Raw genomic sequence first — 22,021 nt, 5'->3', positions numbered from 1 at the left:
CCAACGGCGCTGAAAACTCGCGAGAACAAGCGCCATCAACGGTTTCCCATTTACCCAGCCGTGGTAAAAACACAAAGAATACACATACACACACGCACATAAGAACCATCCATATCTTCTGCCCTGTGGTGTGCTGCTCCTTCAATGACGAATCAAAGACAAAGGAGACAGGAGAATCGATTTGAATGCTTATTTGCATCAGCAGCACAAAGTAGAAGCATCTGAGAGCGTTTTCTTCTCCAAACTGTGAACTGTGTCGTTTTACCTTGACACACACATTCTGCAAGAACGGCAAGACACAGTTACTCACAGGGAAAAGCCACTTGAACTAGCTGAAGAACTCGAGCGGGTGGGGATGGGTGAGGGCAGCCCGGCATCTTGGAAAAACAATGTCCTCCAAAACACCTCCATCGTGACAGATCGTCATGGGCCCTTTCTCCACACTCGGATACGGTAGACACCGACCCCGTGTGCTCTAGTGGTACAATATCACTACTATCGTATCATACGAACATCCTTGGCCGGCACACCGTTAGTAACCTAGACTAGTCTACTACTTGCCGATTTCATACCACCACCACCACCACCTCCTTTTGCCCCTCTTGCTGTTACATAACGACACGTGATAAGAATGCGTTTAATTATTCCGTATAAATTATCACCCAAGCGCGCCCCAACCAACGCATCGGTTCTTGGTTGTTTGTTTTGTCCATGGCCTGCTGAATCTATAAAACTTTAACAAACCCAAACAACAACGCGCAATTCTAGATGGACTTTTGTTGTTACGCTCGACCGTCGAACACCAACCCACCACCTTGGCTGGACTTTGAACGCACTACGCGCTCTGAAGCAATCCATCCGCGAAAAACGAAGCAGCACCAAAATGAGGCGCTAAACAACACAGCACCACACACACACGCACACGCAAAAAGTGCAAAACAGAGCGAATGTAGAACGAGGCGAGGGGTGAAAAGCGAACAGAATGTTGTTGGTGTGTTTGCGATAAATTGCAAGCGATTTGCTTCAGTCAGACAGGTGCTGCTTTTCCTTCTTTTTTGCATCGTCAAGTAACACACACACGCACACGTAAACCAAAGCAACATACACACACATACACGTGCGAAGAAAAGTGTAAAATTAAAAGTAAAACAAAACCCACAAACAACAAATTACTAAAAAAAAAGGTTGAACGAGCTGATGTGCAAAGGAAACGGTTCGAGAGGCGCAAAGAACACTATCCGTTGCAAAAGGCGTTCGTAAAAAAGGCAAGATGAAGCAAGTTCAACGAGAGACAGTATCACCCCCCAAAAAGAGGAACAAAAAAACCATATAAAGACAATTTCCTTATTTTTCTTTACAAAACAAGCTTATTACGCTTTTACGGAGAGGATGATGATGGGGAGCAGAGGAGGCAAGGCATTTGCTTTGTGCCCTGCAGCGACACTTACGCCTAAATGTACACACACACTTGCCAACGGAGGAATGCTTGCTGGTGGTGTGTTTCTGCTTTTGTGGAATGTTAATTTTCTTTTCTCTTGCTTTCTTACACACACGCGCGCTCTCCCTCACACACAAGTTTGCGGTACTGAAAGGGGTAAGAATGGACCGGCGATAACGGGGTAAATGGTTGGCGTAAAAATTCTACTTTTGATAGAGCGTTTGATTAACCACACGCCTTCGAAGAGAAACGCCATAAAAGAAGAAAAAAAAGGAATGAAAACAATCTACAAACTAAAGTGGGTCCATCTGGGGGGGATGTATAGCTGCGGTAACAATATCAGCAAGGAATGCATCATTTTCTTCATGCACCGATAATTTTAACCACAATGCAATTATCAAAAGCACAAAACGATAAGGAAAGAAACGGCAAAGGAATTTCTCCTCAATTTTCTTTGTACTGGTAGCGTGTGTGCGTGGGTAAGTATGAAATAGGGCTTTGTGTGTTATTTTGTGTTGATTTTTTCGGTGTTCACTCGAATCCCACCTCCAGCACCATAACAGCACAAGGAACAAGTTTGGAGAAAAACACACAAGTTCGATTACACGCTGACCGCTCCGTCTGCTAAGGGCATCCCCGTATCACACACAGCCTTGTTCGCACTAATGGCTGTGTGCGTGTGGTAGTGACTGTGTGTGTTGGTATCTAGGATACACAGACACAACATCGCAGTGGGCTCAAGGAGAGTGCGGCTAGCAAGTGTATCGTGCTCTCCATCACCCCTTAAAAGGTTCCTCCTTCCTTGCCCTACAACACCCCCCCCCCTCCCCCACCCCACAAGACAAGACACATTCAGACAGTTGATTTGCGTTGTTTTCATTGCAAGCCAAGGTCGTTGTTGCTGCTGCTCTGGGGCATCAAACCGCTTGCAGTGTGCGTACACATAAGATAAGACGGCTATTTCTCCTTTTTTTCTTCTTCTTCTCTCTCTGCTGTGAGCACCAGAGCGTGTACGAACACACAGAGCGACACAATACACACAACAACAACAACAACACACACACATTTAAGCTGCAACGCTCTGCAAACGCTGCTAACAAACGGAAAGGTGTAAACATATTACTTAAGGCTTATTGAAACATTGACCTCGAAAAGTCGGCCGACGGGTCGGGACTGGATAACGATAACAAACACAGCACAGCAACGCACTTTTTTAACAACAAAGTTGGAGCAAAGTGAAGAAGGGTAATTCCCTCCTGCTGGAACTTTTCCCTCGAACTATTTTTCACATTCACCCGCCACTGGCTGGGGCTAGGCTAGTAGTTGGTGCGCCAAAAGGTTATCTTACTTTGTTCACCTTTCTTATTATGGGCGCCATCGTCAAGCTCTACCCTCCCAGCCCCACACTCTCACACACACACACACACTCAGAAACGGCCCAAGAAAATAAACATTCAACGGCCCCGATGTTCCACCAATACACACACGCAGACGCGCACACCCGCGCGTCACTATTCAACAACCCCCAACCCCCATTCCCCCAACCACACTATCCCTTATATCAAAGGAGACGGCGTAAATGATCTCGCCAATACACTTTGTACCGCTGTGCAGCTGGCTTGTGTGCATGACGGGGATTTTGATGTGCATTTGTAGAGCTGTGTGTGTGTGTGCGGTCAGTCAGGTGATGATAATAGTTTTCCCTCGGCAAGCTTCATCACAGATGATAAATTTGCAACATTTCAAACACTCAAACACACTCACACAATCAAGCGTTTTCTAATCAAATGGTATGGTAGCGAAATGTAAATTGATCATCGCTCACTTACACGTCAAATGGAGGGGTTTGCACCGTTTGAAAACGGCGAAACGTCAGCATTTGAGACGGGGAAAAATAAACAAACGTATTCCCTTCTTTTCGCCATTCGGTACATTGCTCGCTGCTAGGGGTTTTTCTTCCTCTTTTTCTGCTTCGTTTGGTAGTGAACTTAAACGTCATTACCATATGCCCTTTCTGAGCCCCTGAACACACACGTCACACTGAAAAAAGGAGGCCAAAAATCACCTTCCGATGGCTTACAAAAGAACACCGAATGAATTTTCTCCGTATTGGGCTTTGTTTTAACTTTCCCACACAGGCAATGGGGGGGGGGGGGGGGTTGCGGCTGCTTTTCCTGGGGGAAATTTTGCACGACACGAACGGAAAAAGGTACTAAAACAGTGCGCGTTGCAGTTTTCTTTTTGCCAGGTTCGATTGTTTTTTTTTTACCTTCACACTGCTGCACACACACATACATTAACCTCCATCGCACCTAATAATAGCGAGGTGTGTTGTGTGTTGGTTTTGTTTCGCCTAGAGCTGCTGGTTGGTGTATTGGTGCGGGGTACGTCTTCTTCGCCCCGAGGGTGACCAATCAAAAATTGAAAACAAAGGAACACACCACACCAGCAGGCCACGGACGACCATGCCAGGTATGTACATTATTGGGGGGTGAGAAATCGCCTACTGTGATGGAGCGGAAAAAGCATTGCAAAAAATGAACAATGCTTGGGAAAATGATAAACCAAACTGTAACGGGGTGTTATCGATCCCTGCTTTGTTATGCTTTTTACAGATTGATTTATGCGTCATGGAAATTATAAACATTGTGCAAATCAAAATACAGCAATAAACACATTCGTCAGTGCAAGTGAGCAGCAATAACACACGGCGCGCTAGTAAAATCACGAAGAACACTAGGAAGACGTAATTTTAGTCACTTTTTTTCAACATCACAATGCACACACACACACATAAACAAACGCACTGCGCACTATTTCGTCGCACGTCTTACTACAGTGCACACACAAAACACAGTTCGTTAACCCACACACACACACACACAAACACACATATTTACAAACGCTTGTGAATTTCGTACGAGCGACTAATAAAATTGTTGAAAATTATAATACAATTAACCGAAGCCGTAACGTCACACATTTTCCGTCCCTTTGTGCAAGGAAGCCGTGAAGAACTGTTTACTACTACACATACTATGTACCACTAACACCACCACCAGAAAGGAAAAACGCAGCACGCACTGAGCGTTTCATAGAAACGAATCGAACTGACTTTCGAGTGCAACCTCTTCCGAATTGTGTGAAGCAAAAAAAAACACCAGACGTTTGGATGAGCACAACCCCCCCTCTCCGTCACAAACACATACACTCCCATCCACCCGCACCCACTTCCTTGTGTTCCTACGGACAGCACACTGCCGCCGACGAGCGAGTCAAAGCAACGAGAGATTTCACTACACCCGCCGTTGGCCTTCCGGACGGACCACTGCACATGAATGTGTGTTTTGCCGTTTTTCTTCTTGTTTCGCTCGCCCTTCCCGTTTACCAGCTGCAAAAGAAAAGATGGAAGAAGAACACACTTGGCTTACACACACTGGCTTTACGCAATCAGCGCGAGGAACACGAACGAGCGCAAGGGTGGGAAAAACGCACACACACACACGCGCGCGCGCTGCACTTTGGAGCGCTGCACAGAAACGATGGCCCACACCTTTGCCGTATGTGCCACTGTGGAAATGTGAATGCACGAACCACGGCACGGAAAACAAACTCAAATGTGCGACAATCACGACGAAAACGCTTTTCACGCACGCGAGAGACACTTTGCTTTCGACCGATTTTCACGCGACGCGCTACAGAGCCACAGCCTTGACAGCCCACTTCGATCCGTTTTGTCGAACAAACGCGTCATTTCAGTGCCCAGAGCGCTGTGTGGCGAGAGTGTATTGTTGATTTTTTTTCTTCTTCTTTCTTTCCCCTACTGCTGCAAATCAGCACTATACCGTGGTAGTGGTAGTGGTGCGATGTGCAGTGCAAAACAACTCGAGAGCAAACGCACACATACACACGGCGATCCCGTACAACAGGGCGAGGCTTTTTGACGTTCGAATATTTTTCGCTGCATCACGCTCATTTTCTCTACCCTTCCTTTTCTTGCCTACAGTGCTTGTTTCGAGGTGAGCTTCTGTGCTCCCATCCCCCACTTCACTCTGATCACTTCTTCAACCTGTGCCATTTGGGTTTCGTTGTGTTGGTGGCAATTTACGCGCATCATATACCAAGATGTGTATGTTCTCGCTCGTTGTATCATGCCATCTCTTTCGCACACATCGGCAAATGAAAAACGTAAACAAACCGTGTAACTGAAGTGAATTAGAAGTGCTCAAGTTGGTTGATTATTTTTTATGAAAATCGACAAAATATGGGTAGACGTGTTATTTTTTCAATAGCTGCAAGGTTTAAGATTTATGAGCAACGGATAGGATCGCCGTTCAAAGTGCTCGTACGCCCGCTGCTGAGCGAGAAATGATCAGGCAAAACATCTGGCGACAGGTAAGTTTGCTAAGTTTGCCAAAGAATAGAAAAAAGTAGAAAATTTGTCTATGCTCTTTACTCTTGATCCTTTCCTCTGTTATTGTGCTTGTATTTTAAAAAGAATATTATAAAATAAAAAATTAAATAAAATTAAAAACTTTCTTAAAGTCTGTGTCACTTACAGAAATTGATAGATTTGAGAAAATTAAAATGAACTTGATGAAATTAGGCAGTTTTTGTCTGATAGCTATACGGCTCAGAAAACAGTGATGCCATCGGACGTGGATGTCATGACAGTGTTGCCTGTTGTCTTGGAAGAGCAAAAATAATAACAGGCTGAAATGGGAAAATCTTCCGGAACCTTGGTACGGAAAGAAATCCGGAACCTACTACAGTGAACCCTCTCTTATTTGACACCTCTCCAATTTGAAAAACCTCTCTTATTTGAACATTTTGCACAGTCCCTTGATTTCCAGAACATTTTTGTTCCTCTAATTTGGAAAACCTCTGAAATCTGTGTCCCTCTTATTTGTTTATGGTGTTGCCATGGTTATTGAATGATGTATGCTCAAATTGGCAATCCTGTTCGCAGTTTCCTATAGCAACAGTTAAGGCTGCATACTAAATGTTCTGTCTCTTTCTTCTTTGAATGGACCCTCAAAAACCCTCACAATGACTTACAAAAAGGCTCGCCAGCGATCGAAAATCGCACCGATATGGTGCGTTGGCGAGCTTACGAAAACCGGCCTGCGGGCTGCTGCCCTGTGGGAAACTGCCTTTTTGACACACTGTGTCGTCCGACATGGCACAGCTGACACAAACAAACAGAAAACCGTTTGGCAAGGGAAAACCGAAGCTGCCCGCAAGAAACGCTCGCAGGAAAATCTAGCGCGGCACTTTTGTCACGTGCAGATCCGAACGGCGGGTCCAATGTTATGTAAACAAAGTGTCGAGTGACGGGTGCTGCAGTTCTGTGTGCTTGTGGTGCAGCTGATTATCGCGGGCAGGTGATAAGAGGTTTTGTCGAGTGGTTAATTAACGTGTTTTCTTTTGCCTTTGCCGCCTCTCACGTCACTGATCCGCTGACTAATAGGGGTGTGCTGAAACGGTTAGGAAAGATAGGTCAACCTCAATCGGCACGATGTCAATTACCGAGAAGGATCTGTACCGGGACACTCCGGTGCGTTATCTAGGTATGATACGAGGGGGGGGGGGGGGAGGGGCACACGCGACGGGTTTGCTTTGTTACATCATGATCGGAGCCAATCGGAGAGCCGTTTTCCTTGACCCCGTTTTTCTGCTTTTGGTGCATTGAAGGATACGCGAACGAGATTGGAGAAGCCTTCCGACCGGTCATCAAGAAGATCTTTGTGCATGCGAGCTACGCGGTGGCGATCAGCTACGTGCTAGCGGATACGGCCGACAAGTCCAAGAAGCAGTACGATGTACGCCGTCTAAACCTTGTGCCTTTATTGGGGCGAAATTAATCCTTAATGCTTCTCCATCTCTTCCTGCTTCACAGAAACCGGAAATACTGGGTGGAGGATTCCGTGGAGCGGCCGTTGCATCCGGCGACACGCTGTTGTGGCAAATGTTTGCCTCCGTCATCATACCCGGATTTACCATCAATCGGTTAGCATAGGAACAAGCAAAAGCATATTTATTTTGACATTTAACACACTTTTTTTCGTCTTTGCCCTCGCCGCAGGATCTGCTGGCTGTCGAAAGCGGCCTTGAAAGCGAACAAGGTCAAGGGACCGGTCGGCAAGTGGGGACCGACGCTGCTCGGGCTGCTGGCCATTCCGTTCATCATCCATCCGATCGATAGTGCGGTTGATTATGCGATGGATAACACCTACCGAAAGTATGTTAAATAATATCGCCTTGTAGCGCAAATGCCAAACGATGACGCTCGAACGGTTCTTTCGAACACGATGCGATCCACAAAAAAAACGGATCGATATGGACAATAGCCAAACTACCGATAGACACAGAACAAAGCGGAACAACACAGCACAGACGGGAAGGGAAGGGAGAAAGGGAATTTCGCACAATAATTTTAAATTACGACAGTGCCAGACGTTGCAACACGTGGTGCGGGTTACTATTTTCTGCTTTGCCAAGCAACGAGTTAATTATAGGAAGGAGTGAACTACACCTAAGCCAGTATTTTGCTCATACTATTGTACTACTACTACACGATATAAGGCGCTACTACCAGACACACACACCAATGTTTGTTACACTTAACTGTGATAGGAACAGCAAGGAACAGTAGCAGCTGAGTTTTCGTTCGTTTAGGCACAGGGGACAGGACAGATAAGCTTACATGTAGGGTGGTTGGGATGGTCCCCCTCTCCCCCTCCTCACAAAATGGTGCTATTTGAATGTCACAACAGTAAATAAAATGCCAACGTCTTGCCTCAGAAGCTGTGCAGCCCGTTTTCAGTCGTAGAAAGGATAGGACGTTCCAGTGCGCTCCTGGCCGAAGCCGAGCTGAGTCCGTCGCGAACGGAACGTGTTCCGCACCCAACCGTTTGCCTGTTGCAGTCGAGAATGTACAAGATGCTTAAGCTTAGCGGCAAATTCTTTTACCATTGCATTGCGTCCGGCATGTAGGTGATAGTCGTTTGCATCATAGCGATCGGCGTACGTTGGGCGGCCAAGAAACTGTATCGCTGTTGTGGTGGATGGTTTGGAGCCAAACTGTTGGAAGCAATTGGTTAGAATTGAAAATGAGAATGTAAAGAGCGTTACCATACCCAAAGTAGTTCGTTTCGAGCAGCGGTCAAATGGTTCGCTTCCACGTTTTGCTCCTTTCGATTGATGCATTGCTGCTTTCGCTTTGCACAGTATGGGCGCAGTGTGACGAAGTAGATTACCTCGATGAGTGAGATGATGGAAAAGCCCAAGAAGAGGCCGAGTAAGCCACCAACGTTCGCTTGAAAGAGCGGTAAGAGTGAGAGAAAACAGATTAAAAGCGCTAAAAGTGATACCAGCGAGGAATAGAAGTTACATAGAAAGTCGGTAAAGCCCACCAGCTCGCCCTTGGTAAAGCTGCGATAGTACGTATCCTTCACAAAGATGTAGACCAGCGCCAAGTTCTCCCTGCAAGCACACATTAAATGGAAAAGACACATCCGAGATTCCTCATTTTCGAAGCATTCCCTCTTTCCCCACTCTCACTTTGCATACACCTCGTCCTTCACGTTGTCCAGCAGCGTCTCGCGTATGCCGAATCGACCAACCTGCAGCTCGGCCGTGGTCAAATCCGGCACATAGCTAATCTCGAAGCACCCGGGCAAACAGGAGCAGGAAATGCTCGTGTTGGCAGTGAACGCAATCGAGCTGCGGATCTGCTCGTAACAGCGCGCATTCGCCCGGCTGCAGATCTTCGTGTCCTCGTACAGCTTCGGCAGATAGTACAGCACGCAGCCACAGTTCTCCAGTATCAGCTTCGCCTCGCACTCCAGCTCGCAGTTGTTGCGCGAGTACACGCTGTAGTAGGACAGGTTGGCTTCGCTCGCAAACACGCACTGCCGCTGCGCCTGGGCCACCTTCCGTATCTGGTCGGCTGCGTCGTTAATCTTCGGCGTGATGATGATCCGATTCTCCGTACCGACCGGGATGTACTGCGCGTAGTCCGTAATCTTGGGCGTTTCCGACGGGCTGTGAAAGATGATCTTAAACCCAACCGACGACGTGGAGGAGCAGAAGTAATCGCTCGCATTCGCATCCAGCACCATCGCCAGGCCCATAGCTACGCCCGGCCCGGCAATGAAGCGCGGATAGGACGCATTGGACGGCTCCTCGGCGTACCCGTTTTCCGGCGTCCACAGGATCGGGCGGAACCGGCCACTGCTGCTGCCCACCTCAGTGGGAAAGATGCTCGGTGCGGTCGCATTCCGAAACATGTACACCGTGTCGAGCGTGTTGAACGTGCAGCAGAGGCCCTCGTCGGTGAAGATGGACTGGAATATTTCCGAGCAGCGTTCCGGCTGCTTCGCGTACCGGCAGGCTTTCAGTAGCGCCGAGCAGGGTTGCGTTGCCTGCGTTGTGGTTGGAAGGAATAGAGGAAGCTTAACTTACACACTCAGCACCATCCTCCGGGGGCAAACGTACACTCAGCAGCATCCGCTTCACCGCGGACCACTTCCCCTCGTACTGTGTGTCGTTGAAGTCGCCATCGATCGAGCAGATGCTTTGCAGCACCGTCTGCTCGAGCGTGTTCTGCTCGATGCGCTCGGCGGCCTCGCGCCGCAGCTGGTTCATGTTACAGATCGTCACGGCCGGAAACGGAATGTTCCGAATGTGGGTCGCGATCGGGTTGAGGCCGATGATGATCGGCGACGATTGCCACTTGATGTACACATTCGAGATGAAGTAGATCGAGCAGGCGGTGACGACGAGAAAGGTCAGGAAAAAGTAGGCCCTGAAGCAGCAACAAAATGGCGTCCTATTAGTGTGCGGCAGTGTGGAGCTTCGGAGTGCTCGAGTGGGCATTAAACGTTTGTGGTGAGGTTAGGATTTTGATGGTGGACAAAATCAAGTGTCCGTCCTTAATTGATCGATCGTCCTAAGTGTCTGTGTGTGTGTTTGTTTTTAATTAATAAATCACTAATCTACCTTTCGCAGAGCGTCAGCGATACCGTCCCGATGTACTTCAGCCCGTGGATGGTGGTGTTGAGGCAGTACTCGCGAAGATTCTCCGTAAACGAGACACGCTCCCTGTTGATTGCCGCTTTGATGCGTTGCTCTGCGGAGCGGAGGATGCATATTTGGAAGCAAAGTTCATAGCAGCTCAGGTAATGAGGAGGGGCGTTACTTTAACATCGTTTAAAGTAACGGATTAAAGCACGGATTTCAATCGCACTTACCCTTATCGAACGCCACGTGCGGCAGGCGGTGCAATGGGAAAACGGGAGCCATGATGGTGTAAACTGATGATGCGTCGGTTGATTTTTTCCTCTCTGCCGTGACCACTTTACCACTGCAAACCACAACAAAACCATTCACCGAGTGGGTTTGTAAAGCATGCTTTGATCTTTTATGCAGAACCCACCGCGAACCGTAATGGAAATGGATTGTGGCTTGAAATAGCTTTTTGGGGAGTGGGGAGACCACATACACACACACATACGCGCGGACACTATCGATTAATTTGATGCTACCATCAACATAATATTGGAAAACGTGTTTGGCAGCTACTGTGAGGGCAATTTCTCTTGTAAGGGCATTGCCGTTGAAGCCCTTTCGATCAATATCGCAGCATCACATTTCTCACGTACGGGCACACATACAGACATTGGAGGGTAATTTTCCCCCTACCAAAGGTTGTTCTGCTGTGCGGGGAAAACACCTTGAACATCGATTTTGGCGCCGAACAATGCTCCTTCGAAGGGAAGTCCCTCCCAATGTAAGGCGTGTGAAATTGGTGGCTTCCGCCTCAGTGCAATAACCGTCCTACTTGCAGCGAGTTTATGGAGCACGTAGTGAGTGTAACATTATGAGTGTGTGGTATGTGTGTGTCTTTTGTTCAAGAAGAATGCGGCATTGCTCCTGCCACCAAAGTTTCCAAATTTGTCTTGGCTTCCCCCCTGCTGAGACCACATACGCGCGCGCGCTCTAACCTATGATGTTGACGGCGGCCTCCCCCCATCAATTGCCAGCCCGGTAACAACGGAAGGAAATTATTTGCATGTATCGACAATCAATCAACCACTCCGCCGGCGTCCTTCCGATATATCCTGCCCAGCCATGAAGGACGCTTTTGTGTGCTCCGGGTGCTGGCGAGATGTGTAGACTAGTGATGGGTAAAGTTGGCAAAAATCCGGAGTCGACTCCGATCCGACTCCGGAAAGTAGGTCCGCGCTGCAATATCCGGAGTCGTTCGTAATCGTCCGAAAAGGCCCAGAGTCGTCCAGAGTCGTCCGGAGTCGCCCGGATTCGGAGTCATCCGGAGTCGCCCGGAGTCGTCAGGAGTCGTCCGGAGTCGTCCGAAGTCGTCTGGAGTCGCCCGGAGTTGGTCGGAGTCGGAGTCGTTCGGAATCACCCGGATTTGGAGTCGTTCGGAGTCATCGGAGTTGTCCGGAGTCGTAGTCATCCGGAGTCATCCGACCAACTCCGATCCCGACCAACTTCGATCTCGAACGACTCCGGACGACTCTGGACGACTCCGACGACTCCGAACGACTCCAACTCCGGACAACTCCAAACGACTCCAAACGACTCCGGGCGACTCCAAACGACTCCGAACGACTCCAGACGACTCTGGACGACTCCGGATGACTCCGACTCCTAACGACCCTGAGCGACTTCAGACGACTCCGAACGACTCCGGACGACTCCTACTCCGGTTGGATCTAGTGGTTCCATTTTGCCGGAGTCAGAATCGGACTAACAATAGCCGCAGTCGGATCGGAGTCGTGGGTGCGCTCCATACAGCACATCACTAGTGTAGACCACGAAGGTACCATTAATCCTTTGGTGTGATTCGAGGGACGAGGGAGAATGTCTAAGAAGCTCCACGCTGTGGATGTACGTGGAATCGAGTTTTAGTGGGGTTTTCCGCATAGATTGGAGTTGTGAACGTGTGACTGACGGTTGGAAGAAAATCGTAAAAAAACCTTCCTAATTTCTAAGCAACTGTTTGCCAGTAAACGCAACTTTGGTTCAGTTGTACTATCCACATGTGGTTGCTTTTACAGCAGCAAATACTTTATACCCTCTTCGAGCGCCAGGGCACTGCTGGTACGCCACAAAATGCCGCAGTTTAATCGATCGAACCCCAGTTTCCCGAACGACCTTTCATTAAAGTTTAATTTACAATTTTGTCACTTGGCCCAGCTCTGGCAATGGAATCTTTCCCCAATCCCCAAAGAATCGGGCTTTAAAGTCATCATTTTCCAATTTTTCAGCTCACTGGGTTGCCCGTGCCATAATCCATGTGCGGACACCCGGGTCGGAAGGTAATGGGATGATACTGTCCTTCTTTTTTTTGCATCTCCTTAGCATGAAAACCTCGGCCCCGGCATGTGTGCTTAGTGGCGGGCCGAGCCAATTTTTTGGCAAATTTTATCGAAAATATCGGTATGGCACCATCTGGTCCGGTGCGTGTGTGTGCCTGGGCGTTGGGTTATGATAGGGTTTGGACGGTTTTTTGGAACATTGAGAACACCCGTTTTGCTGGTCCTTTCCGTTGGTACAAGGTATGTGTAATCTGGGGGAAAGGTGGAGAGACGAAGGGTGCTCTATTTGTGCTTATCCACAAACATGTATTTTCCACCTGGTTCGCATGCTTCTGCTGCTGTGTGGGACATTTGGATAATTAAAGTTTACGGTATGGGTTGGAAGTTTTGCATGCTCTTGGGCTTTAACCGAGAATTCCAAATTCCAGTGCCCAGGTTAAGTAGCTTTAAACCATTTAGAGCGCGTGTGTTTGTGTCTGTGCACCTTTTTTGTTCACCCATCAACCGTGTAACGAACCGAGGCAGCGTTTGAACTCTTATCCCTTTGAAGCTGTTTTGGATCGAATTTACTCTCACGCGCCACGTGCTTGGGGAGGAGGATATCGATATCCCTTCGGTGGTGATTCCGACTTCCAATTACCCCCTTTCAACGGGGGCGGTCAGTAATGGCAAATAACGACATGTGCCGCCTGGGAAAATGCATCAAAAGGGTCTCTCGCCTTCGCAGAAACGCTAGACGCTCACTCGCGCACACACGATTCTGACTCGTTATTAAAATTTAATATTAAAACGAGCCGAATGCAAACAAAAAAACAGCATCCAATCCTGCCAATAATGAACGCTTCGTATGCAGCACAAGTTTAACAGCTTAACAGGAGTGGAAGAGTTGCGTTAATTGAACAAGAATGCAGAAGATTTACACTCCAGCTCACATTGCGTACTGGTTGGAGGCGTGTAAAAGTCGAGGAATAAAGCAACAAAAAAGGGGGGAAATTTGCTCGCTTTCATGTCCAACGAAGCAATGGAAAAGACTTAAAAAATAATTAAAATAAACCTAACAATCCGCTGCAAAACGTGTCGAACGCTGCTGCCATCCTGGAAACAGCAGGACATGGAATTATGATTCAATTATGCGGCGAAACGCAACTGTCCAGCACACATCCTCACACATAAGAGAGCTTTTGCACTGTTATAATTTGGGCAGCTACTTGGAACAATGTAGCGGGATTAAAAACGACGGGAGTCATCTGTGTCTCCTCTTGCACATGGAATTAATGAAACAACACGGGAGAGTTCCACTGCTTTCGTACTTTACTGGTCGAATATAAACATTCCAGCCTGCGGTTAAGCCTCTTGAATTGCGATTCTGGAAACGTGCGCCGGGGGAGGATAGAATAAACGAACAATTCAAAAAGAAAGCAGAAAACGATGAAACGGTGAACCACGGAAAATGGGATAAAATCCGTTTTTCAAGCACCTTTTTGGCTGGTAGTAAGCTGATAAACGGAATTTTAAGCACTAGATCCGCGAATAAACCAACTAAAAGCTAAAGAGCTTCGCGTTTTCTTTCAATTCGAGCCTTCTAACCGGAACCGGAACCGGTCAGCTACTGAGGCTGATCGCGTGCCCTTTGACTGGTTTTGTTGCAAATAGTGGACACGGACAGTGGAGAGGAACAATCCGCACTGAAGGGGGGAAGGGTGGAAAAACAAATCAAACCGATTTGAACCAACGGGGGAGAAACTCACAGCAGTTCCTGTTGGTGGTCAAATAATGAAATTATATTTAAAACTGTAAGACAAAACAACTACACGAACTCTTCTATATATTTCTCTTTTACATTCTTCAAGGACACATCAATCGAGCTTTTTTGAAAATCCTAAAATTCTACCTCCATTCCAAACTTGTCCGTTTTTCGATGCCCATTTCCCAACAGTGTCCGTCCGGATGGCGTGTGACACAAAGTTTATCTTTGCTTATGTTTGCATAAACACGGCACTGAAGGGGGGGTCAACCCTATCCATCTGTCCATCTATCGGGAACGAATTGATGCGACCCCATGTAGTCATAACGATGCGGATATGCACTTTTCCGCAAGCCCGCCAAAGTGTTGGGCAGAGACAGTTTCGCCACCTGCGGCTCCGTTCGCAATGGGCGAACCGGACATTTAATGCTTCTACTTCATTTGTGGAGCGAACGATGTAACAGGACTTTGCTGTAAGGACCCGGTTTGCCCGATATTTATCAATATCATCGTGGCGTGACGTTTGTTTGCGATTTTTGAACCTCCCATTGCTGGATTGGACATCAGAGGATCGTTCGGATGGTTGTTTGGAAATGTGTGCACTGGATTTTCATTTCATTTGGAGCATCCAAGCGTGGGGAAATGCATTGCGAGAAACTCTACCACATGGTCACTGGACTGGATGAGATGAGAAGGACGTCTGTCTCTGTGGGAATGCTTTTATGCCGTGTTGCCCATTTTAGCCTAATTTCCAACAAGAGACCTGCCCGTACCACAAGTAAGCATGGCAGCTTGTTCAACAGGCAAAAGTGGTCGTCCTGTCCGGACATACCAGAACACACACACCCAGTGTTGGTTACTGTGACAAAGCACCACCGGTGTGACGATGGGACAGTGTGACCGAGAATGTTGGTTCCAGCAGTTTCTAAACCGTCACCACCACCGCGTATGTAAATATGGAAATGCATGTGTATGCACTGCTCCTGTTCGGTCGGCCGGTCCGGGATGGGAGTGAAAATTCCGCGACACGCTTTCCCGCATTTAGCGCAACCACATGGGCCGCGCCAACACAGCACAGGCGTCGTTCCGCGTGACCGTTTCATTCCGTTGGGCGCAGGTTCTTGAAGCAGGTGCTTGAAGTGCCGCCGCCCTGCCCGGATCCCGTCGTTTACTTTCGTCATTAAACGCCTCCCTACGCCGTTTTAGGTCAACGGTGGCGCAGGCAGGTTTTTAGTGCCATGTGCTAGGAACAGATTTTCAGTAGGGTTTTTTTTCTTCTATTCCTTCTTTCTGTAGCCTCAGCGCGCTCTTCTATTCACTGTTGTAAATATTGACACATTGGACTTTGGAGGAGCAAGCAAGAAGGGGCGCATTGTGTACGGATGCTACCCGCTGTCTAGTATTTGCATCGTAATTTGCTGGCGGTGTGTGTGTGTGTGTGTGGAGTAAGTGGCGTAGCACCCGGAGGGAAAAGCGGCACAAATTAACGAGCACTAATCAGTTAAGCGTGGTGTTGCTTGCACTAACGCCGCCGCCGGGGTTTGTCACGGTGTGATCCGGAGCGCGGTGTCGGTGATGCGATGTGCATAAGCCACATCGTGTGCTAGAGATGATGGTGGGGAAAGTGCAAACTACTTGTTGTGGGCTGGGTGTGAAATTAATGAAAGAACTGTCCGCTGACAAAAGGTGAGGGAAGAAAATTGCGAAACAAATTTGCGTACAGCAGCATAGTGCCCGTTTGCCTGGTGAGAGAAAATTTCCCAGAACTGAAACCTGCCATTATGCCGGGTAGATGGTTTATTGTTATGACGCATCGTGTAGTTTATTTAAATTAATCTCCTTCATATTTTCTTGCTAAAAGTGAAAACAAATCGTTTAACCGAGTTCGTCGCTTAGCGCTTAACCCCGTTTAGAGCAGAGTCTTTAGCCACTCACCGGACAAAAACCATTCGCCCATCCGTTCCCTGCATAATGGGCGACATCTTGGCCACGTACCGCTCGAACACGTCAATGTCCAGTGGGCCAACGCGCACGTTGGTGCGATGCTGGCCGAACATAGTGTACCCGTTGCCACCGCTGCCAATCCACGCCGCAATCGCAATCCGATAGGTAGCGTTCACGTCCAGCGGCTCGTAGCGCGGAATCCGGCACACCCGGCACCGCACATCCACACGCTGGACGCGCTGCAGGGCAGGGCGCGTCAGGTTGAAGACGACACGCAGCCCCGCGAACTGCAGCACGTCGGCCGTATCGTACCGGCTGGCACTGTACTCGAGCGCGTCGAGCAGATACTGGCCGCGCAGCTCGAACGTATCGACCGTGTTTTCGTACGGGATGGCCGTCACCAGATCCTCGTACGTCAGTGTTCCGGGTGCGAGCGAGGTCCGGAGGCCACCGTCGTTGGTGATGCCGATAGCCGCGTACGTCCACTCGTGCTCGGCCTCTCCCCGGCCGACGTAGTAGTCGACGAACGCGTCCGCAACGAAGCTGCCGAAGTTACACTCCCCCGTCCGGCAGGCCGGCTTGGACAGGAACACCCTGGACACTCCTACCGGGCGTACGGCGAGCGCATCGACCTGAGTGCGCCACGGCACCAGCTCTCGCTCGATCTGTTCATCCTTGGGGAATGATTCGTCCAGATACTCGGTGTTACCTTCCCAGCGGACCGCTTCGCCACGCTCGTCAAAGTACACCACCAGATGGCCCAGGTACTTGGTGAACGAGCCGGCCTGTACGATCAACACCCGGCGGCCGGCAGCTTGCTCCACCACGAACGGATAGCTGCCCGCCGGTACGTCCGGCCAATCGGCCACAGTGCCCGTGTGCAGCAGGGTGTGCGAATGACCTCCGACAACGACGTCCACATCCGGGCACTCCCGCGCAATCTGCTGATCGATGGTAAAGCCACAGTGCGACAGCACTACGATAATGTCCACGCCGAGCTGCTTCAGGGCCGTCGCCTCCTGATTGATGCACTGCACCTCATCCAGGAAGCGGACCCGGTCCGTCATGCTGAGCGTATCGGTCGCGTGGTGTATCACACCAATGATTCCGATCTTGCGACCACCACGCTCCAGCACGACACTTCGCTGGTACTTCCCCTGTAGCGTCGGCTCCTCACGATCGTCGATGTTGGCAACCAGCATGGGGCTGTCGATAGCTCCCAGAAACGGTACCAGTCCCTCCACACCGTGATCGAACTCGTGGTTGCCGAGTGTCATTGCGTCGGCGGGCAGCAGGTTCAGAAAGTAGGCAGTCACATTCCACCGCAGCAGCGTGTACCAGATCGTGCCCTGGAAGCTATCGCCCGCGTTCAGGTAGATTGGGTTCCGATCGGCGTACTCCTGCTGCAGCGATTTGACACGGGAGACAACCCGAGCGTATCCTCCGATACATCGTTCACCCTCGTCCGGTTTGCAGCGCGTCGAAACTGTGTTCGTCTCCTCGAACCGGGCATGAAAGTCGTTCAGATGGATGATGGTCAGTGGGTAGAGCGGATCGTCACTTTTCTCCGCCCTCCACGTTTTGCTAATCAGAACACCTTGCTCGGAGGCGGCCGCACAACACACACCACACACGGCCGTAACTGTCAAACAGATCCCAAAGCGTAACAGAGCTGGGACGGTCCACATCTTGCCAGCGTCGAACGACTACTGACACTCTGCTGGACTCGTTCTGTCTGTGTTGGTTGAGCTGGTGCGGGCAATTGTGTTGATAAGAGCAAATCAAAAACATTGACCGTCGAGAAAGGGGCCTGTGGAGGTATTAGAGACGATGAAATGTAACCATCCAGCACTCTCCGACGTTGGATGCCGTCGGGACTTCAAGGAATGGGGGTTTGTTTCCCCATTCTCACGACCTAAATAGTGGGGGTTTGGTGAACAAAAAAGAAGGTGTGATAGCAGCGTGACTGACGTTAATAACTCTTCAGTATCAGACGCTTTGGCTGCATGTGGTTGCTGATAAGCTGTGAACGTCGATTTCAATGCAGATTGATGCAACACCGGTGGTGGAACGGTTGAACGGGGTCGGAATCGCTTTGGAGATGGATGAGCCTAACTTGTCCCATGTCTAGAGAAGGTGATTAAAGTCCACATACATTCAGTTAGGAAATTTGCATTCATTTCGCCTTGGATGTTATCAAACCTATAATTGATGGACAAAATATGAATCGATTACTCCGAAACTATCCTTAAAATGGGTTTGGGCCTGCGTATAAATTATTCTACCAGTCGCCGAATCGTATTCAGTGCTCCTCTTCAACTCAACGACCAGCAGGGAAGCTTCTCCAGGGCAATTCTCTCGCACGGAAGATAGGTAATAAAGAGCTGTATCTTCCAAGCGCGACTCGTTAGTTAATCTTCTCTTCCGCACTAAGTGGGCCTCAGTTGAGCTGTACACCGCGCACAGTTTACACGCGTCTTTGCTGCTTCCCCTTAACAACGACGCATCGCGACGCGTCCCGTGCGCTCGCTCGTGTGTAAGTATGTATGCCCAAACGGGTTATCTGCGTGTTGATGAGAGTCTCATTTTTTGTTGCTTCTCCCCCGCGGCGATTGCTAGGGATTGGAGCTTATCACCTACCACATTGCCGAACGCTGCGCGTCCACTTGTTTGTGTGGAATCGTCGAGTTGTGTCAGTTGTGGACGGGAGAATCGTGCGAGCGATGATCTCGTTGCCGTGGTTGTTGACTGTCTGCTGCGCTCTGGCCGTAGTTGGCAGGTGTACAGTGTTGCATCAATCGGTAGATTCTGCTTCCGGTGTGCTTATAGCGAAGCAGCCCTCAGTGAGTGAGCAGCTGTTTCCTCTGACGATCATCCATCTGAACGACTTTCATGCTCGGTTCGAAGAAACGAACACAGTTTCGACGCGCTGCAAACCGGATGAGGGTGAACGATGTATCGGAGGATACGCTCGGGTTGTCTCCCGCGTCAAATCCCTACAGCGCGAGTACGCCGATCGCAATCCGATATACCTGAACGCTGGTGATAATTTCCAAGGCACACTGTGGTACTCGCTGCTGCGCTGGAATGTGACCGCACACTTTCTGAATCTTCTCCCGGCGGACGTGATGACACTCGGGAACCACGAGTTTGAACATGGTATTGGTGGGCTGGTGCCCTTCCTGGACGTGATCGATAGCCCGGTGGTAGTGACTAATATCGACGATCGGGAAGAACCGACTCTACAGGGGAAGTACACGAAAAGCGTAGTGCTGGAGCGTGGTGGGCGTAAAATCGGTGTGGTTGGTGTTATCCATCATCTCACAAACACGATGGGCATGACGGAGCGACTCCGGTTTCTGGGCGAAGTAGAGCAGCTACGGATGGAGATCGGTCGGCTGAAGGAGGAAGGAATTCAACACATTGTGGTGCTTTCACACTGTGGTTTGGAGATCGATCGTATCATTGCTCGTGAACTTCCCGATGTTGATGTGGTCGTCGGAGGACATTCACACACCTTCCTATACAACGGTACTGCCGATGGGTTTCCGGATGACCCAGAAGATACGTACCCGATCGTGGTAGAGCATCCCGAGGGGCGCACGACACTGATTGTGCAGGCGGCGTCGTACGCGAAGTACGTTGGACGCATCACGCTCTACTTCGATGAGGAAGGTAACATCCGTGAATGGGAAGGAAATCCAGAATTCCTGGACAGCTCGGTACCGCAGGATGAAGAAGTTCTCGCACAGCTAGCTCCATGGCGGGAGCAGGTCAACGTGCAGGCCAACCGGCAGATCGGTTATTCGGCGGTAATGCTCGCAAAACCCGACTGCGCTCGGGGAGAGTGTAACTTTGGTAACTTCATTACGGACGGGTACATCGACTACTTCGCAACGGAGGGCCAGAAGGCTCCGAAGCCCGACCAGTGGACGGAGGTGGCGATCGCGTTCAATACCGGTGGTGGCATGCGAACGTCACTGTTTGCTGGGAATCTCACGTTCGATGATCTTGTGACGGCGGTACCGTTTGAGGATACGATCGATAGCTTTGATCTGCTCGGTCGGGATCTGCTCGATGTGCTGGAGCATAGTGCAAGCCGGTACGGCACATCGGACACGATGCAGATGTCTGGCATGAAGGTGACGTACGATTTGCGCCGCCCTGCCGGGAGCCGGGTAGTGTCGGTGAGCTTACGGTGTCGCTACTGTTCGGTGCCTCACTACGAACCACTAGATCCGGAGCATGTGTATCGGGTAGCGACCGGTGCGTACATACGGAAGGGTGGCAGCGGGTACACGATGATTCCTGCGAGGGCTACAAATCTGTTGATCGGTCCGGTGGATATTGCCGTGCTGGAGCATTACGTACGAAAGATGACTCCCATCGTAAGCGGAACTGAGGGACGCATTACCGTTATTGCAGAGTGAATAAAACGCAACTCGATTGTGGGTTCAAAAGCGCATTGTTATGAGAACTTTTATTTAGCTGTATACTGTAACTTTTAGGTCGCGTTCGATTGGATAGTGAATGTTGGCTTGAAACGTGGAAGGAAATTTACAATGTCACGACGATGGTTGTGGTATGTAAAAAAAGGGACATTACATTTTAATGCAACCGGTAATTAATTTTGTGGCAGCCTACTATCCAACAGCCTTGACCATGAAGCGTTCCCAGCGGCTGTTAAATCCGAACGAATAGCATGTGCGTCAATCAACACGTCACACCGCTGCCAACTACACATTCATGCCATGGCGTGAACTTTCTTCGCCAAACTTTTCCCAACCATCTCATTACGGACCGGAGCGGAACCATTCTTTGGGAAGAATCTCTTGATGCTGTAGCTGGAAATGTGCTCGGGGGATTTGGGTCTCGTACCGCACCCGATAACTTTATTGAATTGAACAGTGATTTCGTGCCCTAACGGTTCGGTTCGACGTCGGCATCATACGTCCTTCCGCTTCACCCAGTCCAGACAGGCGGTTCGTTGTGTTCGACAGCTTTTGGGGAAAAGTTCCCCCACTAGATCAACAGCCAGCCGGCTCAAGCCATTGGGATGTTTTCTTGGTTATGAAACATAAACATAAGTTTCAGTCGCTTCGCGCTGACAAGGAACAATGTGAAGATGAAGGGGGGGAGGGAGAGCGAGATATAGAGTTTGGGAGCTGCTAACAGCTTCACCGTTGGTTGATGATAAAGTTCCTTGCTGGGTATTAAAAATTTCCACTCGTTTGGTTTCAATTTTTGCAACGGATTGTACGTGTTTCGGAGCCGTTTTGTCGCGCCACGACGTCCCGCTGGGTTACTTTTGTTTTAGCTTTCAAATTTGTTTCGAAGTTGTTCGAGGCATGGTTTGGAACAGGGGCAGAAATAGCTTGAGGAATGTTTTAAGGCTTTGTTGAGAGTGCTGTGTGTAGGATTTACACTGTGGTAATGGCTAATCACAAAATATTGATGTGGCAATATCACCTTTTAGACATCGTAAATAGTACAAATATTTGAAAAGTTGCAACAAAAATAATAAATAAATTAATTTGTTTTTTGACAAAC

At 49.3% G+C, this 22,021-nt stretch overlaps 5 protein-coding genes across 17 annotated transcripts in view; 2 read left to right on the top strand and 3 right to left on the bottom strand.

Annotated features, from left to right (window-relative positions):
* The window catches only part of LOC1281570 (myotubularin-related protein 3), a 34,173-nt gene extending 28,937 nt beyond the window's left edge, over positions 1-5,236 (bottom strand). Inside the window, exon 1 of one of the 12 annotated variants that reach the window (XM_061643537.1) lies at positions 4,861-5,236. The gene's annotated coding sequence lies outside the window, so the exon portion shown is untranslated. The other 11 variants (XM_061643538.1, XM_061643539.1, XM_061643545.1 and 8 more) reach the window with 11 other exon arrangements.
* A 1,366-nt stretch (positions 5,237-6,602) lies between these two features.
* LOC1281571 (mitochondrial fission process protein 1) lies at positions 6,603-8,244 on the top strand. The gene is made up of 4 exons (XM_321500.5): positions 6,603-7,008; positions 7,133-7,260; positions 7,338-7,447; positions 7,524-8,244. Exons 1-4 carry the CDS (start codon positions 6,957-6,959, stop codon positions 7,690-7,692), a joined length of 459 nt encoding a protein of 152 aa, XP_321500.2. The 5' UTR covers positions 6,603-6,956; the 3' UTR covers positions 7,693-8,244.
* Positions 8,245-8,260: 16 nt separating this feature from the next.
* LOC1281572 (pickpocket protein 28) lies at positions 8,261-16,171 on the bottom strand. Of its 2 annotated transcripts, XM_061643553.1 has the most exons (7): positions 10,693-16,171; positions 10,442-10,571; positions 9,938-10,247; positions 9,002-9,864; positions 8,832-8,923; positions 8,578-8,756; positions 8,261-8,521 (listed from the first exon to the last, which is right to left on the bottom strand). In XM_061643553.1, the coding sequence occupies exons 1-7, from the start codon at positions 10,742-10,744 to the stop codon at positions 8,261-8,263; spliced, it is 1,887 nt and encodes a 628-aa protein (XP_061499537.1). In that variant the 5' UTR covers positions 10,745-16,171. The 2 variants fall into 2 exon arrangements, with proteins under 2 accessions (XP_061499537.1, XP_061499536.1); XM_061643552.1 differs by having other exon boundaries at positions 8,578-8,923.
* A 152-nt stretch (positions 16,172-16,323) lies between these two features.
* On the bottom strand, positions 16,324-18,218 carry LOC3290489 (apyrase). Its single transcript, XM_321497.4, has one exon. The coding sequence runs from the start codon at positions 18,157-18,159 to the stop codon at positions 16,459-16,461; it is 1,701 nt and encodes a 566-aa protein (XP_321497.2). The 5' UTR covers positions 18,160-18,218; the 3' UTR covers positions 16,324-16,458.
* A 976-nt stretch (positions 18,219-19,194) lies between these two features.
* Positions 19,195-20,936, top strand: LOC1281573 (apyrase). Its single transcript, XM_321503.4, has one exon. It carries the CDS (start codon positions 19,195-19,197, stop codon positions 20,899-20,901), a length of 1,707 nt encoding a protein of 568 aa, XP_321503.3. The 3' UTR covers positions 20,902-20,936.
* The last annotated feature ends 1,085 nt before the right edge of the window (positions 20,937-22,021 follow it).

The sequence above is a fragment of the Anopheles gambiae genome, chromosome 2, assembly GCF_943734735.2.
Source record: "Anopheles gambiae chromosome 2, idAnoGambNW_F1_1, whole genome shotgun sequence".
Lineage (NCBI taxonomy): Eukaryota > Metazoa > Arthropoda > Insecta > Diptera > Culicidae > Anopheles > Anopheles gambiae.
Note: the sequence above shows the minus strand (reverse complement) of the source record. Positions and strands in the feature narration are given on the sequence as shown.